The sequence below is a fragment of the Hibiscus syriacus genome, unplaced genomic scaffold, assembly GCF_006381635.1.
Source record: "Hibiscus syriacus cultivar Baekdansim isolate YM2019G1 unplaced genomic scaffold, ASM638163v2 tig00012724_pilon, whole genome shotgun sequence".
In the NCBI taxonomy this organism is placed as follows: domain Eukaryota; kingdom Viridiplantae; phylum Streptophyta; class Magnoliopsida; order Malvales; family Malvaceae; genus Hibiscus; species Hibiscus syriacus.
In genome coordinates this window covers 53,677-72,860 of record NW_024062288.1, presented here as the reverse complement: position 1 = coordinate 72,860, position 19,184 = coordinate 53,677, and the positions used below count along the sequence as shown (strand labels likewise).

Genomic DNA, 19,184 nt, shown 5'->3' with positions numbered 1-19,184 from the left:
TTAAATCCTAACTACTGTCGGAAAGAGAAGGTGAAATTATGTTTTAAAATATTTTTTGAAGTTGAATGTTCATAACTAACTGGCATATTGTGGGGGAAAATCCACGCAATAATCAAACTTGTTAATTAAGTCATTTACTCTACTTAAAAGCATGCAAAAAGTCCTCTACTTTCTTCTCTTGAATCATTTCCTGTTCTTTCTCGTACAGTACAACTAATTTAGTATTATGGGTGCAATTCTTCACAATCAAGCATGCGTTTCACTCTCCTAGGAGAGCGACTCAAATAGGATTACTCTTATTGGTGTATCTCGACTTGGTATCGTTAGAGAATCAACAATATTGTTAAGCTCACATCGAACATGACGGATCATCACCTATCAGGGTTGATTTATCTGAGTTCTCATACCTAAGGCGGAGTTAGGATTGAACTACGAGGGAGATAAGTTGTTTAATTTTAAATAAATACGGTCTAAAAAGTAATTAAACCATAAATATTAGGAGATTAAGAGTTTGATTTTACTAATTTTAAAATTTAAATGCCTTAAATTAAACCAGCAAAATTTGGGATCAAAGTTTAATTTCATTAATTTTAAAACTGATATTGTTCTAAAAAGTAATTATACCAAAATAATTGAGAGGAATAAGAACTTAATTGCAATTATTTCAAAATTATATATGACTTAATAACTAATTATACCGTCAAAATTAGGGGGCATTACCCCTTCCACCTAGAATATGGATAGCTCCTTGCTCGTAGCATCCGCGATAATATTCTATTCTAACATTAATGGACCATTACCTTTTTTATTCGAGTAAAAGATGTAAAATCAAAATCTCTTCAATATTTAATTAAATAATTAATTTAACTTATATTAGTAAAAAACACTTTATTTTTCTACGTTTTAATTTTAGTCAAATTATCATAATTTATGTATAAAAATGATGAGGGGTTAAAAAAGGGAGTTAAATTTGTAGTCCATCTTCTTCAGTGGACGAAAGAGCTGAAAGTAGATGACAGCTCATGCTTGCGACATAGACTTAACACCAACCTTCACCATTACTCACTCACTTCCACCGTTTTCTTTCTTTTATATAATCCAATACTCTCTTTAGTTCTTATTATATTGTTGTAGAGTGTTGATAGCCTTTGATCATCTCTCATTCGATATATTTTCTACCTGCATTTTCTAACTTACAGATTTTGCAGCAATACAGAAAAAAAAGGATCGGTAATGGCGTATGATAGGCTCCGACCATCGGAACCTGGAGGCTCTGGAGCTACTCAGGCTCAGCAAAAAGTTCATGAACAGCCCAAAGCTGAAAACAACAAGAGAAATATTGTTATTCTTTCCGTTATTGCAGTGACAATGATCATTGTTTCGGCTGTTTGTGCTGGCCTCGTGATTGGTCTCCGTGAAGGAGGCGCCGACTCAGTTGGCAACCAAGTCCGCCGTAAGCCCACCCGAGCTATTTCGAAAACCTGTAGCAGAACTCGGTTCCCTAGCCTCTGCGTCAACTCACTTCTCGAGTTCCCTGGCTCGCTCACTGCTAATGAGCAAGGCCTCGTTCACATTTCCTTCAATATTACGCTGCAGCACTTCAGCAAAGCTCTTTACACGACCACCTCAATCTCCTACGTCCAGATGGACCCACGTGTACGGTCGGCATACGACGACTGCCTCGAGCTTCTCGAAGATTCCGTCGACGCCCTCTCTCGTTCCCTCTCCTCCGTCATTCGCTCTCAGGACGGCAACAGTAAAGGCGGGTCCACCCAGGACGTGATGACGTGGCTCAGCGCCGCTTTGACAAACCACGACACGTGTACGGAGGGATTCGAGGGGGTGAGCGGGACGGTGAAGGATCAAGTGACCGACAAACTGAAGGATTTGTCGGAGCTCGTGAGTAACTGCCTTTCGATCTTCGCCGCGAGCGGCGGAGACGATTTTGCCGGAGTCCCGATTCAGAACAGGCGTCTGCTATCGTCGGACGACGATTTATCGGGTGAAAGCGTCGATGAGGAGAATTTCCCGAAATGGCTGGGGAGAAAAGAAAGAGAGCTGCTGAGCACTCCGCTGTCGGCAATTCAGGCCGATATAATTGTATCGAAAGACGGGAACGGCACCGTTAAAACAATTGCCGAGGCGATCAAAAAGGTGCCGGAGCACAGTACTCGGCGGGTCATCATCTACGTGAGGGCAGGAAGGTAAAATTCTACGTCATAATTGACGATCAAAATTTACTTCAACTTTTCCCTTTTTTAAAGTTTTTTTTGGCTTCCTTGATATCACCTTTTCCATAATATTCTTTTACTTTTCGACTTTTCGTCTTCTCTTCCGGTAATACTAAAATTTTATCATATATTAATTTCTAATATCAAAATTTTAAATTTTAATTATTATTGTAAATAATTATACTTTATAAAAGAAATATTCACAAATACAATTTAATTAAAAGTTTCTAAATATATATTAATTTTATTTTTATCAGTAATAAGTATTAAATAATAGAAAATCAATATTAAAAAATACATATTAAAAATCGATAAATAATTATTAAAAATAATATTATTTTATAGTTGAAAATAAAAAATACCTCTTATAATTCATCGCATGATTAAAATTCGTTGAATATGCATAAAATTAAACCCAATAAAAGCATAGATATAAAAATTAGTTTAATTTTTCTTTTCCAATTAACTAATGATTGCATGCTTGACTTCATCGGTATGATTATTGTTTTGCCAATAAAGTATGAGTAGGATATTATTATTATTTACGTGAACTTTTTTTTTTGGATAATATATATTCTAATACTTTTTCTTATCATAAATTAAAAAAATTTGGCATAAAAAATTACGAAGGTGTGAGGATGGAGAGTTTAGTGTAAAAGAAATTTCCACTGTATTTTACAGGTACGAAGAGGATAATTTGAAGGTGGGAAGGAAGAAAACAAACGTAATGTTTATAGGTGACGGAAAGGGTAAAACAGTCATTTCGGGACGAAAGAGTGTATCCGAGGACTTGACCACATTCCACACTGCTGCCTTCGGTAAGTTAAATAATTTATTTAAAAAAAAGATTGTCATATAATTTATTGTAATATATAAAATTATATACTCCTATTATATAAAATTACATTTTTTTAAAATTGTTTTTAGTAAAATAGGGGAAAGAAAGAACTATTGGATGCAGTTAATGGTGCATGATATGGAAATCGCACGTGGGATGCTGTTAGACAGACGAAGTCCCTAGATTCATGCAGCCAGATCACCTTACCTTATCTACATCCTTGTCCATACAATTTCATATTAAAAGATATTAATCATTTTAAATATCAAATTCGAATCTTATAAATAAAAAGATAGTGTTAAGAAAATTCATAGTTTATTATTTATCGAATAATAGTAATCTATTTTTTGATCACCAAAGTTACAAAGAACCCTCAAGTTTCCTAGTTAATCAATTTTTTAACAAATATTATAATGTTTGCTTCATTTTCAGCGAAAGCTGTGTAATTTATTGCTTTGTTTCCTTTCAGCGGCAACCGGGTCAGGTTTTATTGCAGCGGACATGACATTTGAGAACTATGCTGGACCAGCGAAGCATCAAGCAGTAGCTCTTCGGATCGGGGCCGACCATGCCGTTGTATACAGGTGCAACATCATCGGCTACCAAGACACTCTATATGTTCACTCCAACCGTCAATTCTACCGCGAATGTGACATCTATGGGACAGTGGATTTTATTTTCGGTAATGCGGCGGTCGTAATTCAGAACTGCAATATTTATGCTCGAAAGCCTATGGCATCACAGAAAAACACCGTCACTGCCCAAAACCGAAAAGACCCGAACCAAAACACTGGCATCTCGATCCATAAATCACGGATCCTACCCACACCGGATCTCGATGCGGCCAAAGGTAGCTTCCCAACATACCTAGGCCGCCCATGGAAGATGTATTCCAGGACGGTTTTCATGTTATCATACATGGGTGACCACATTCACCCAAGGGGATGGTTGGAATGGAACGGTAATTTTGCTTTGGATACATTATACTATGGTGAATACAAGAATAACGGGCCGGGTGCTGCTATCAGGCAACGGGTAAAATGGCCCGGGTACAGAGTCATCACTTCGGAGACTGAAGCAAGTAAATTCACTGTTGCACAGTTCATCTATGGATCTTCATGGTTACCATTAACAGGGGTTGCTTTCATGTCTGGCCTACACTTTTAAAGCGGAATCCTTTTTCTTTTCTTTTGTTTTTAAATTGTATGAAGATAATTTTTCTTCCATGATATTGAAATAAATAAAAAGGATTTTAGGTAGGTATTGTATTTCGTATTTTTATGCAAACATAAATACAAGTGTTGAAATGTTAAATATAAATACGATACATATATTATACGTATCACTTTAATCATGAAGCATGTCCTGTCGTATTTGTTTGTTTTTTTCTTTTATAGATTTAAGGTCCTTGCATGGTCAAAATCGTGTGGATATAGGGAAACGATGTCACAAATTATTCTTGGTTTTGACTGGTTGTGGAGGCGGGTTGATGCCGCTGCTGGGACATTTATGTTATGTGAGGTTCAAATCTACCTTAATTTATTGCTGTCAAAGTTCATAGACGGACGATGGTAATCGTGTCTAACAGACAGCAATAGGCAGGAGAGAAAAATGGCAAAAATTCTGAAACTTATCCACCTGTTTTCAGTCAAATGGTCCGGCCAATGAAGTATAGTCGAGGGATGAAAAAAAGTGTGGGACGTCAAGATTCAAACTTTGACTCGTTAACATGTTCTCGACAAAGAATTGCAGCACGACATTCAGCTTATGGCAATTAACATGTTCCATCTCCTCCATGTTGTCTGACATGTCTTTTCTGACATCAACATGGGTAGGTTCATTCACATGCAATGTGATGTTAATAATGAGCAAAGATTTAGTCATTTTGCCTTTGTGCATGAAACCAGTTCTCCGCGTATATGTTCAAATTCTCGTAACAGCAAGCTTCAAGGAATCTGAAATTTTATCAGAAAACGAAATTACCCCTAGAAATTAAGGAAGCTGTTATGGAATCTGCAAAATTTCGCAGATGATGAAGCTCCAGTTCTAAGAACTAACTAAAGAAACAGTCAACTTAATCGAGTCAATTAAGCTACTGACTTCACTTGTAGCAGCTAACTGGAAAGAAATCTAACTAACAAACATCCGAAGCACATTCTTTACAAAAATTACAATCACCGGTAGGAGATAAGAGCTGAAGAACAAACATGACCTTACTTCAGTTTTGTACTCAGATCTTTGACCTCATTTATTGCAAGGTTTGCAGCATATATCGCCATCTTCTTTACCTATACAAAGAATACGTTGCTAAGAAACATCCTTTTATTGAGTACATTAAAGCATTCAAATTTGCACGGAATTGAACACCAAAAGCTTGTCAGAATTCATATTCAGTCCACAACTATCTTTAATTATCTCATGAACTTTGAAGTGGTCTTTATAAATAATATTGAGCACTTTGATAGTTCAGCTACCTGTCCTGTACAGAGAATTTAATATATAGGGACCTCGTTGCGTAAAAAATGTACCTCCAATTTATCTTCAATTTATCTTCCTTAGCTTTATGGCCTTTCGGAAGCAAGCGGAACTCCTCTGTCAAACTTATGCACTCTTGCACGTTTTCAGGGGACACAAAATCAAGGGTTACTTTAATGCATGACTGAAAAAACAAAGGCCTGAAGGTGTTAGCTTGAAAAAGTAAAAGCCACATCAAAAGATGAATGAGATTTATGCTTAAATTATGGGTACTGGTTATAATCAAATGGATCTGTAACATGCAAATACTGGTTGGTGTTTGAGTTCAGACACTCAAACGACCTTACGAAAACAAACATTTCCGTGAAGGAAAAATTACAAACACATCATGTAAGAAAGATTTTCTAGAATTGTGATATGGCAACTCATTAGAAACAGGCCTACTGAAAGCAGAGGAACCTAACCTGTATTTCTCACTTGATGAGGACATCCTGCGGGAATGAAAACAGCTTCACCAACATGTTGCTCGAACGTCCAAGGTTCAACATCTGTTGACCAAGTTGCCATTAACAGTATACGAGTTGATATGGCATATAATGGATATAATTTTCAAATAAAAAATTCTTACTGAACTCCTCCTTCAGCTGTTTTTTATGTTTCTCACTTAGATAAAGGGTCTGATCATGAATAGGATGAATAACCTGAAGCACATGTTGCACATAAATTTAGAATAATTTCTAAAAATATAATCCTAATGGGAAATGACATTAGACAGCATGATATATATTCAAGAGAGGGGATGGGGGTGGGGAAGAAAGGCAACAAAATGATACTCACTGATTTCACAGGAAGATTACTAATGTGATAGAATTCTTTGTGGTGCTTCCATAAGTACTCAATCAACTTTGGTACATCCTCCCTCCGGAAAATATCCCGAACAGAACCACCATATGCATTCTCTGAACAATGGTTTTCTGTAACAAACACTCGAGTCTTATTTGTATCAGGTCTTACAGACCCTAAATCACCAATCCTATTAAGAGAACCTTCGTTGTCTGTATCACGTGTTTCCCCCTCAATGTTGTCAGTATGTTCTTGATTACACATCATTTCAGGATTCCTTCTTTCATCTTTACGAGGTCTCTTTTTCCGCTTTCTACCACAGCGGCGTGTATGCAATTCATCTATGATTTTACTCTGCCATGGCTGACTCTTCACATTGGTCGTGTGAGTTAGCACATTAACCTGCACAGAAGAAAGAGAAATGTTGGGCATTACCGATCCTAAGTGGAAGAGAGGAGTGAAACACAAAATTAACATCAACATAAATCAAGGAACAAGGTCTAGTTTGAACTTTCCGAGTTATAAGAGATTAAAAGTTATAAGATCAAAAAATAACGAATGTGTGCACCTTGGGACGTAAATCCTATCAAAACATTGGGACAATTTAAGAAAAGGCTTTTCTTATGTCAGAAAAAAAGGCTAGGCTTGTCTTATATGTAAAGGTTGAATCAACTGCTTGATCCTGTCGAAAATTAGATGAACAAAAGAATAGTAATGAAAAAAATCAATAACCTGGAAGAAAGCAACAATGCTTTATAGATGAACTTCTGCAAGAGTTATTGTAAAGAGTAGTATCAGAAATGTCTCAGTGTAGTTTTGTCACTAAATCACCTCTGACGAGTTCTTTCAAAGTTCCATAGGCAATGTACGTTTTGGGTCCTAAATCTGGCCTCAACACAGCAGGAAGTTTGGTAGCAAGATTCAGAATACCGGAATTTGGATGAGTATAATCTTTAAAAGGAAGCATAGTGATAAACTCAGCAGCATGCCTCGGCAAACATTCTTCAAATGAATTTGATGCAGGCCAATCTGTCAACTTCAACATCTCCGGCCATCCATTCCTATACCTTCGATCCTCCATGTAGCCTTTGAAGAACCGAAGAATATTTATTTCAACCTGCAGTCAAGAACAGATAAAATAGAAGATATCATATCATGTTGTGCAAAATTACTATTACCATAACTATAGACGCCTTGTAAAGTAGCAAGTGACACAAAAATATGCATACATGCATATCCAAAAATGCAAGACAGATACAGGAGCAAAGGAAGTAATCGAACGACATTCAAATCTAATATATATATAGAGAGAGAGAGGCCACTTGAGTTTATAAAATAAGCCCAACCAATAATGACCGTCACACATGCTACACAACAATTCTGATTTGAACACAAAATATTCACAATTGAAATGTTTTTTTTGATAAGAATTACAGGCCTCATTAAAAACCCCCTTCTTGACTAATGGAACTTTTGAGAAAGTTCCTTAATCAGTGAAGGGAGGAAAAGAGTGCCTTAGGATTTTTTTCTCAAGAGAACATAGTACATAAGAAACACCCCACAGACTGACTAATCACCATAAAAAATACAGACCAATTATCACAACCAGTCCGCCCCTATACAATAGCGAAACTACCACATCCCCTACAACCACAATAACCCCAAAACCCCACTGAATGACCTCTAAAACTATGAAGTGTGATCAGCCAATCCCCTGTTTCGCTAAGGTATCAGCCTCACAATTACAATTCCTCGGAATATGTCTAATAATGAACGCCCTCTCCGAGATTAAGGACGCAATTTTTAGAACCAGTAACCTAAGGAAAGGAGGAGAAGAAATTGGTTGTAAGATCCAATCCACCACTGTCTTACAATCACTCTCAATAATTAACCTTCCTTGAGTCGCCCATTCTGACGATAGAAAAAATTCAATGTCTTTCTCTATTGCTTTCATCTCAGCTAGTAGAGGAGGACCTGGACCAACAGCAAGTGAGAAAGACCCAAGGATTTTGCTTTCCGAGTCCCTTAAAATACCCCCCATTCCCCCTAACAGGCCATCCCCACTAACCGCCCCATCAACATTAACCTTAAAAAAATGTAGGGGAGGAGGAAGCCATTCCTGAACCTTCACCCTTTTATGGTGCCTTGTCTGGTGCTTGTCTGCAAGCGACGGGTCTCCAACAAGAGAATCAACCTGAATGAAATCATTTGGGTATTTAGCAAGGAACCACTTAACCAACCTAAATCTGCAAATGAAGAAAAGATTAGGTTTGTCCAGTTTCCCATCATCAAAAACCACCGAATTTCTAGCCTTCCATAGTGACCAAAGAACTACCCCCGGTATAAAGGCCCATATTAATGACTTTGGCCTTAAATCCGACCAGGAACACAACAAAGATGCTGGATCATTAGGTAAAACTGCCGAGACTCCCCATAACCTCCAGAAACTGCTCCATAAATCCCATGCAACCTGACACGAGATAAACAAATGCTGAACTGTTTCCTCTTGCTTAGCACATAACGGGCAAGACACCTCCTCCAACGTAACACCCCTTTTTATCAGCTCCGATCTGACTGCCAGTCTTCGATGGGAAACCTGCCATAGGAATGTTTCAACTCTCGGTGGGGCCAAACCTGACCAAACGAATTTCTTCCAAATGAGACTGCCCCCTGAGTTAGAAGAAAGTGTCAACCTGAAGGCTTTAGCCGTAAACAATCCATGACCCTTTCCCGACCATGCCAAAAAATCATCCACCGATTCCGATAGCCCAACATTCTCCAATAGTGTCATCAGTCGAATCCAGTGCTCCATCTCCCAGTCACAGATATTCCTTCTCATATGAATGTTCCAAATCCACTTATTGCCTATTGTACTTCCAAACTCTGAAACTTTTCCCCACTTATTGTTGGATAGAGCATATATTCTCGGAAATTGACTTTTTAAGGAGTCCTCATTTAGCCACACATCATGCCAAAATACAATCGACTTTCCATTACCTACTTGTATCTTCGAGTGAGATCTTAAACCATTTCCAATTGCGTCCTCTGCCAAGTAATTTCTTGTAATCCCCTTCCATGTCCAAGAATCCGAAGGAGAGATTACCTTGTTAAGGTCTAAAGACAAAGTACTCGCATTGTGAATACTGCAAATCATGTTCTTCCATAGTGAGTCTTTCTCATTAGCGAATTTCCATACCCATTTGCCTAGTAGTACTCTGTTAGCAAAATTCAAATCCAAGACTCCCAGCCCACCCTCCTCTACGGAAAGACAAACCCTTTTCCAGTTCACCCAGTGAATTCTGCTTTTTGAAGAACCCTCCCCCCACAGAAAGTTTGCCATAATAGAATTTAGTTTTCTATAGACCTTACTCGGAATTCTGAAAATAGAAAGGAAAAAAATTGGCAGGGAGGATAAAACTGATTTGATCAACACTAATCTCCCCGCCATAGAAAGTGAGGAAGCTTTCCATCCGGCTAGTTTCTAGTTGAAACTGTGTATGACTGGCTCCCAAAGAGCCTCTGAGTTCCTTTTTGCACCTACTGGTAACCCTAAATACACTACTGGAAAAACCCCAACAGCACAACCAATCTCCTTAGCCCATTCATTTAATACCTCGCCCTCCACATTGATTCCATACAGACTACTCTTCGACATATTCAAATGGGGGCCAGTCATTATGCTAAAAGTTCTCAGGACTCTTTTAATATTGAGGATGTAGGTAGTTGAGTCTCGGCAAAACACAATCAGGTCATCCGCAAACTGTAGGTGAGTTAGACTGAGGGCACCCGACCTTCCAAAAGTAAATCCCTGAAAAAATCCCACATCCGCCGCTTTCATCAACATACGATTTAACAGTTCCCCCACTAAGTTAAACAATAGAGGAGACAAACTACATCCTTGTCTCAGTCCTTTGGCCATCGAGAACTTCTCTGTAGGTGAACCGTTCACTAATACCGATATCGACGCCGTAGAGAGGCAACATTTTATCCATGAAACCCATCTCTCCCCGAAACCCATGGCTCTCAGTAATCTAAAAATAATTGGCCATTCAACCGTGTCATAAGCCCTCTGAAAATCAGCTTTGAAAACCACCCCTTTCAGCCCTCGCTTCCGCCAACTATCTATACTTTCATTTGCAATAAAAGCACAATCTTGTAATTGTCTCCCCGGAATGAATGCAAACTGTGAAGGGCTCACAATATCTTGGATCACCGAAACTAGTCTCCTTGCTAAAACCTTGGAGACGATTTTATAGAGACTGCCGACTAGACTTATAGGTCTGTAATCTTCAATACATTCTGGATTGCCTTTCTTTGGAATCAGAGAAATGAACGCATGATTGACTCCATGATCCCATTTTCTTCCATAGTAAAAATCCTCCATAAACTTCATAAGATTCCCCTTTATAATTGGCCAAACTTTCTTATAAAACCCCATTGTAAAACCATCAGGGCCTGGGGCTTTAGAGCTGTCCGAAGAAAAAATGGCCTCCTTTACTTCCTCTTCTGAAAAAATAACCTCGAGGCCATTCCTTTGCTCTTCTCTCAATGTGTCAAAAATCAGGTTTAAGTTGTCTACCTCTAGAAAATCTCTGGAATTATATGCTTTCTTGAAGAACTGAGAGACGACACCTTTTATTGCCTCTGGGTCTGTCAACACCTCCCCATCCACTTTCAATTCCGAAATAGAGTTGAATCTGTTTCTGTTGACAACACATAGGTGGAAGAACCTAGTGTTTTTGTCTCCGTCTTTAATCCATTTCTGTCTCGACAATTGGAACCAAATACTTTCCTCAATTCTGTACAATTTCCATAGCTCATTTCTGGAGGATAGAAGCTGTTCCCAGTCCAAAGAAGATAGTCCACTACTTTGTGCCTTAATTTCCAGATCATAAATTATACTCTCTAACCCAGTAATAGCCTCCGATATCCCCTGCTTACTTCTGGTTGGCCATTCCTTGATACGTTTTTTGGTTCCTTTTAATAAATTAAACATTCTGCTTCCCCCTCTATCGTTGGCCTGATCTGACACAACATTTTGAACCATATCTACAAAGCCGTCCTCCTCCATCAAATAGTTGAAAAACCGAAATGGTTTCGGTCCCCAATTCTTCCCATCTTCCGCCAATAGAATCGGGTTGTGATCAGAAAGAGATCTAGGGAGAAGTTTCTGAACCACCTTGGGGAAGCAACTTAAGAAGCTGCTGCTCAACAAGAAACGATCCAGCCTAACCCATGTGGTAACCTCTCTATTACTACCCCATGTAAAGGTGCCACCTACCAAAGGGAGGTCAATTAGATTTGAATTTTGTAGGAAATTCCTTAGCAGGCCCATTGAATGCCAGTTTTGAGAGGCACCAATCTTCTCCTCTATTTCGAGATAAGCATTGAAATCTCCCCCAATGCAGAGAGGCAGATCAACCGACTGCACAAAACTCAACAGCTGACTAAAAAACTCCTCCTTTTCTTCCTCAACCGATGTGCCATATACATTGATAAAAACACACTCCGTCTTAGACACCTTAACCTTCCTTTAACATCTGGAATCTACTATGGTTGACCACCTCATTTACCTCAAAAACTTCATCATTCCACAAACACATCAGTCCACCAGCGGACCCATCCGCTGGCTGAAAACTTGCTCCCTTTAATAGCTTTCCTCCTAACTTCCTCTGCAATCCCTTCTGACTTTTATTTAATTTAGTCTCCTGTAAAAACAATATAACCGGCTTAATCTTATTAACAAGTCTCGACACCCCTCTAATTTTTTCCTTCCTACCTAATCCTCTAACATTCCACGAAATAAGATTGCACTCCATCATATGCACTTCCTACCGAAACCTGCAGGACACAGAAACTGGCTCACTGACCTGCTTCATTAACCACCCCTGCTCCTTCCTCCATCATTCTAATTCTATCCATGAAAGCCTCCTTCCCTTCCTTAAAAGAAATGCCTAAACTCTGACAAACTTCCCAAGTAGTCAATGCTTCCTCCAAAACTTTAGAGAAGGATCGAGAATAGACTGTAGACATTTCTGCACTTGCCAAAGCATCTGCAATTAAGCCTCTTCTCTTCTTTTTGTACAATCTTCGACTCTTAGCAATAATAGACGGGTCTGCCCCCCCTGGTTGGAGAAGAACTGCTCTTCACATGCCCCGTAGAAGTATTCTGAATTTGCCCAGAACCTGTTAACTCCTTGACTTGGCCGCTATCCTTTGAAACTGAAGAAAATTGCTTAAAATTATGAAGAACCAGCCTGTTGTGACTATGCTTATGGCTATTTTCTGAACACAACCATACTCTTCTTGTTTTCGACCTTCTGTACACCCTATCAATACGTCCACAACCCCTCACACCTTCAGAATTATTACTAATTGACAATCCTTTCGAAACCTGATATCCCACTCTCCATCTCTTACACTTCTCCCCCATTGGATTGCTAACAGCCTTTTTAGATCTACGTTCTTTACCACCCTTAGCCCACTCTTCCAATTCCTTGCTGTTTTCCTTCACCTCCTCCCCCATGAAACTATTATTATCCACATATGTTTGGAAAAGAGTTTGGTCCTGGAAAATATTTTCATTACCCACAGGACAACCTTGGGCTGAAGAAATATACCCATTCTGCTCAGGCCCAATCTCCACATATCTGCCCGTTTTAGGGTTAATCCCTCAGTCTTTAACACCTTTATCTTGCCCCGAGGATCCACCTCCCAAACTACACAACCTATTTCTCTCAGCAGAAAGGGTTTCTGACACGTTCTTCATACTTTTAGCCTCACCTAGTACTGTCCCCTGCTCAGTCTGGACAGTCCCTATAATATCATTGACTTCCACGTTTAAATTCAAATTGCCCTCAAACAGCGTGTCAACCCCATGAAAGGCGCCTGACATCGACTGAAAATTCAACTGTCCTTGCAACTCTTCTCTATCATCTCCTTTGTTCCCTTCTGATTGAGTTTCTTCCCCCGGGCCGACTCGTCCTTCCACAGAACCGGCTTCCTCCACTCCATCGTCCAACTCCGGAAAAAACTCATCGCATCCTTCCACTTTGATTTTAATAATAAATGATCTACCATATGTATTAATGACTACCTGGGACGGAATATCAAATGGACTTTCCACTCTTAACAGCAATTGAGCCACCCTGCAATCCATTCTTTGAGCAGTTTGATCATGAATCTTTACTAACTTGCCCCATCTCTCTGCCAAGCTAGAAAAAAAGGAAACTGGCCAACAGTTCAGAGGGACACCCATCAATGAAACTGCACAGAAAGATAAAGGAACACTCTTCTCCTCCATAACAGGCTCGAGCCTTTCGAACCAAAAAGACAGTGCCTCCCATTTATCCTTCACCGCTGCGGTTTTCTCTTCCACCGACTGAAAGACAATCAGACAGGCATTTTTCGCAAAACCCCACCTTACCACCTTGACATTGAAGCCCTCAATCCTTAAACTTCTTTGCACAAGCTCCACCTCGAAAATATGCTTACATATACCAGTTAGAGATGATCTTAACCAAGTTCTTTCTTCCAATGGAATATGCACATCCAAAGTCCTCTTACCCCCCTTCACATCGCAACCACTATTCCTCTGCTGGTTCTCCATAATATCCCTTCCCACTACCGCCTCCTTGTAAGATCTTCCATCATGAAATTTACTAAGCAGCTCCCTCTTCCTAGTCTCAACAAGGCTTATTGATCTCTTCCCACTCGACTCCTTTTCTCTTTCCACTCCTGACCCCACTCTAGGAACATGCTCACGGCCTCTCTGAACGCCTCTCTTCTGATATTTTGCAATCGACACCGATATTCTCCTGCCGTCTACCACAGCGTTATTCATCCTATCCTTTGCATTGAACAGATCCTCCTCACTTGCAAAATGCACAAAGGCGAATGTGTAGTTCTTGTACTTTGGCCTTCTATTAACAAACGGAATGAATACTTTAATCACCTTGCCGAAATAACTAAAACGCTCCCATAAAACACTTCTATGAACTCTCCTGCTAAGATTATCAATGAACGCTACCCATACTCCTTCGCCAGGCAGTGCTCCGCCTCTGTCTGAAGAACCAATACCATTCGCCACACTCACTCTCTCACTAACTTTCTCACTCATCACTGCATTCACTCAAAAGTTATGATTTTGGCTACACTTTCAGCCAGTTCACCGGACTGTTATAAAAATAAAACTTGGATTTCTCGGATTATTTCAAAAAAGCTTATAATACGTTTTCTACGCTGGAAGTGGGGGAAATTGACCTTGTTTATGCTAAGTTGTCTGCTGAGCAAAGGGGCCGTCTTGAGGACAAATTTTCTGAATATGAAGTTTGGGAAGCAATTTCTTCATCAGCTAGTGATAAAGCCCCTGGTCCAGATGGTTTTACTATACAATTGAAATGTCTTTTAGTTTTGCGAGTCATTGATCTAACATGCCAACAAAGTAATCAAAAAAGACAGAACTGACACCAATCGCCCTCTCAGGTATGTATCACGCCACTATTGGAACTATTAAAAACAATAAAAAAATGAAAATATCATATTAGCTCCGTTTGAAGATATTAAGTTTTCTTTCAGTTCTGTAAGCACTACTACGCAAGGTAAAAAATGATCTTGACCAACTGACAGCATAAACAGTAATGCTATCATTATTCAAGCGCAATGTGCTTTTCCATTAAAGACAAAACACTTCATCCATTGATAGTAATGAAAACCGTCTGTCAAAAATTTTAGTTTTTCACATTAAAAGCATTAAGTTCTGAATGTATTTATTAAAAGTCACGATGTGCGTGGTGCACATAGCAAAGAAGGGAAATTGGAGGATCATTGAAAAGAAACCATGGAATCACGGAAGGCACCTTTAAACACACAAAAGATGAAAAGTACCTCACACCAATCCAAGCAATCAATAGCTTTAACCCTCTTTGCCTCCTCTTTTAATATCTTTTTTGCACCTACAAAAGCCCTCCGCATAACCCAACTAAGAACAGAACATTTTTCAAGTACATTTCTAACAATAACAGGTTCAACTCTCACCCAATGGGTTTGAAAATGCTGAATATTATTGTCTTCCAACTGCATAACATCCGGGCAGTACACAACGTTGTCATGACTTTTCTCTCTATGTGCTGCCTGTCTTCAAAAAATTTTGCTTCATTTCTTGCAGAGCAGCTGGTTTGACACATAGAACAGCTTTCAGAAAACTTGATATCAGGTAACAGAAAATTAATAATGAGTTCCTCAGCACTCTGAATCAGTTGCTCAACAGAATTAGTTTCAAAGAAGCATCTCAGTGTAAGTGTCCCACTACCACAACCACCCCTTCCTTTCGGAGGACAAGGAAACTCACTGTCTGCCTCAGCCCTCCAATCCAGTGCGTTACATGACATAGACAGCTGGGGAGAAGATTTTGCTTCATTCTCTTCAGGCTGAGATCCTTTTCTAATTTCATGATAGCATGTGATGCATAGATCATAAAAACAATCATGATTCGGGCAGCTTCTGTGGAAATTGATAATGGATGTTTTGCAATTGTCACTGTCAAGAGGGAAACTTTCATAGTCATCACATCATCTAAAGACGGTTATAACTACACAAAATTGTACAAGGTAGTAGAAGACAGCATGAACTATCAAGATTGATGCATATCAATCTATACAACCCATTACTAATAATACTACAATTCATGTACTCCTAAGAAAGAATCATAAAATAATCCTGAAGTTTCTTAATGGTGTGAATTGGTAAGCTTTCTGAATCAGTATCATCAAAGCTGCACTATCCTAGGATAACCCATTTTTGCATCTTCCGACTATATTAAAAGTATGTACACTGATTACCTCTTCACTGAAAGTACTTTCAGAAAATATTACATCTATATCCTTTAGAGCCACATCCGCTAAATTCCCTATTAAGGAGGAAAATAAAATAAAATAACCTAAACTGCGAGATAGATCTAAAGGACAGTTTCTGTTATATATAGAACCGGACATAAGCCACTCCTTACGTACTAATTTTAGGCTTACAAGCAATCCAGTCTCATGTTTATTAAGAAAGCAAGAGAAAATTAATACGGTTAAGAATGTAAGCTGTTCCCAAGTAACTAACATAATATGAGATTTTCAATTAAAAAATAAAGAACAAAATGAAAACCATAAATTTCTCCTCGGTTTCAAAGATCACGAGATGATACCAATACACTTGATCATCATCATCTATCACTGATACCATTATATCTTGTTCTGTCAATTGCACACCTATGGAAAAAGAAGGCACGCATCACTCAGAATTTCGAAGCATCATCTAGCATAAAAACCAAAATTTACAAACTCATATCACATTACAGTACCACGTATGCTGACTTTTACCTCTAATTCAGCATGTTGCTCCTGTTGTATATGCCAAAGCAGAGGCAGAATCTCGTGTAGCAAATAAAGTAACTTTTGCAGTTTAGTATTTGTATCTGCTTCCTCATGCTCATCCTGTCAAATAGTATGATTCATTTGACATCAGAATGTACACTAGGAGACAAATTCAAAGTAGCTTGAACATAAGATAAAGACCTGGGCAACCCTCATGTTAGGAGAGGGTTTTACTGATGCTGCTGATGCCAACAGAAAAAGAGAGTGGTGTTGGGGGGGCGCGGAATAAAACATGAGACAAAACTATTCGGAAGGCCCTTGCTTGTGGTCTGACTAAAAAATGTTCCTAAGTAGAGCACTATGCTGGCAATCTGAGCCGAGTACTACAAGGTTTCATTTTTGTTGGCACGAGGATAAAACATGAGATAAAACTATTCAGAAGGTCCTTGCTCGTGGTCTTACTTAAAAATGTTCCTAAATAAAGCACTATACAGGCAATCTGAGCCAAGTAGTACTGCAAGGTTTCCTTGATGTTCAATCAGCATGTAGAGTCCCATAAGTTTAGCAAATAAACAGAAGGGAGAAAATTAGTAGAAGGCACATACCATGACAACTAACTTCTCCCTGAGGCATAATCTGCAATTACAATTGCCTTGACAAAATGGACAAGCAGTTTCTACATCCTCTCTTGTTTTCTCAGGATACATGTAACATTTGCAATGGCGTTAGGAACATGATATAAAATCCCCTTCACATTTACAGAAGGGATCAGCAAAATATCAGAGTTCAGTTGGTTATAAAACAACAGTCCAATGAGTTTCAATTAGAATACAGATACTAGTTCAATTAACAAACTCAATTCCAAGGTTGAAGAATTTAAGAGTTCTTCCAAACAAGAAGAAAATGTGTTTTGCAAGTATTAACCATTTTGTAAGGCACTCAAAGAAATAGCGTTTTCTTTTGCAACTGGAACAACTGACAATACTCCTGTTACTCTTCCAGCACTGGTGGCACATAAAACCCCTCTTTAAAACCCTCTTCACTCTCTTCTGGCTTATACCGTCCTGACAAGGAAATTAAGCTGTAATAATAAATTTCACCAGAAATTGGAATCAAGAAAATCAACCAATGTGATTTTACCTTGAACTTTAGCCTAGATAACTGAAAAGGAAATTTCAAAGTGTATGAAACTTTTCCTCTATATATAAAATGCATCCCCCTCCACATGGTTCCATAACCAACAATCATACAATGATATCCTCATATTCATTCCCATCTCGTACCACTCATAAAGAAATGCAACTTGTCATCACAGCAAGCACCCTCTATGTTTCCCTATTTCCAACTCAATTTACTTCTGACAAAATAAAAATTAACTCTTTGAAAGAAATAGCTGTTTAATTCCTTATGCAATTCTCCCATATGCATGAGACATTTAGAGCAAATTAAAGAAATTATAACTGCAACCAGTTCAAATATTTTGGAAAACTTCTGAAACACTAATAAAGTCACACCAAATCTTCAATTCTATTCTCAGTTTAGAACTTTCCTTTTGACCACAGCCTAACAGCGTATTAGGAAATATGAAAGAAGTTTAATGAATTAGCATTTTGAGTATTCAAAAGAAGCAAATTTCCTATCATTCCCTGTGACTTTTTATTCACAAACTGTATACAATGCTTAGTGATTTAGTTATTTCAGTTACAACTCTACATACCCTGAAATAACACTCCCTTCAGAAATCTCATCAGTGGTATGTAAAATAGAGTTAAGGTAAAACTCACTAGTGAAACTGAACTTTCTGATTTACCTCTTGACTTCTTTTTCCTCACTCTAGTCTTCCTTTGAGCATGGCCAATATCAGTAGTTAATGCATTTCTTTTCTTGTTTAAACTTCCTCGAACACCAGCTGTTAACACTCTCTGCATGTCTAAATTACCTGAAACACTCTTGTCTGTCTTCAAATCATTTATTTCGAACTGTTCTCTATGTGCCTGAGACTTAATTCTATTCTTTCTTCTCACAATCACCATGCTAAACAAAAGTTTTTTCTTATTCTTTGAGCCTTTGGGTCGGCCTCGATTCCACTTTCATGCACGACCATCAGTCTTGCAAATAGTGTCCCCATCTTGATGGGCTTCTTCTTTTGACACCATGCTAGACAGTTTTTTCTTATTCTTTGAACCTTTGGGTCGACCTCGATTCAACTTTCGACCATCAGTCTTGCAAATAACATCCTTCCCTTGATTGGATTCTTTTGGAGAAGCAGTTGGCCTCTCATTCTTCCAGTCCTCATTACAGCGATGTTTAACCTTGAGACCAATGTTCTCAGAGTTACCTTCATTAGCACCAGAGAGAATTCCCCTAGCTTCCTCATCTGAAACTGGATTTATGTCACCCCCACAATTAATAGCTTCAACAGGCACAACCATATCT

General features: G+C 38.7%; 1 protein-coding gene and 1 pseudogene across 1 annotated transcript; one reads left to right on the top strand and one right to left on the bottom strand.

Moving 5' to 3' along the window:
• The first annotated feature begins 1,209 nt into the window (after positions 1–1,209).
• Positions 1,210–4,251, top strand: LOC120205710 (probable pectinesterase/pectinesterase inhibitor 61). Its single transcript, XM_039205546.1, has 3 exons — positions 1,210–2,204; positions 2,913–3,049; positions 3,539–4,251. Exons 1-3 carry the CDS (start codon positions 1,234–1,236, stop codon positions 4,234–4,236), a joined length of 1,806 nt encoding a protein of 601 aa, XP_039061477.1. The 5' UTR covers positions 1,210–1,233; the 3' UTR covers positions 4,237–4,251.
• Positions 4,252–4,987: 736 nt separating this feature from the next.
• On the bottom strand, positions 4,988–19,180 carry LOC120205711 (annotated as a pseudogene).
• Positions 19,181–19,184: the final 4 nt, after the last annotated feature.

Bases quoted from the DNA above. Each gene is read 5' to 3' on its own strand.
- LOC120205710 (XM_039205546.1), top strand. From the start codon at position 1,234: ATGGCGTATGATAGGCTCCGACCATCGGAACCTGGAGGCTCTGGAGCT. The intron at 2,205-2,912 runs GTAAAATTCTAC...TGTATTTTACAG, and splicing joins ATCTACGTGAGGGCAGGAAG to GTACGAAGAGGATAATTTGA. The intron at 3,050-3,538 runs GTAAGTTAAATA...GTTTCCTTTCAG, and splicing joins ATTCCACACTGCTGCCTTCG to CGGCAACCGGGTCAGGTTTT.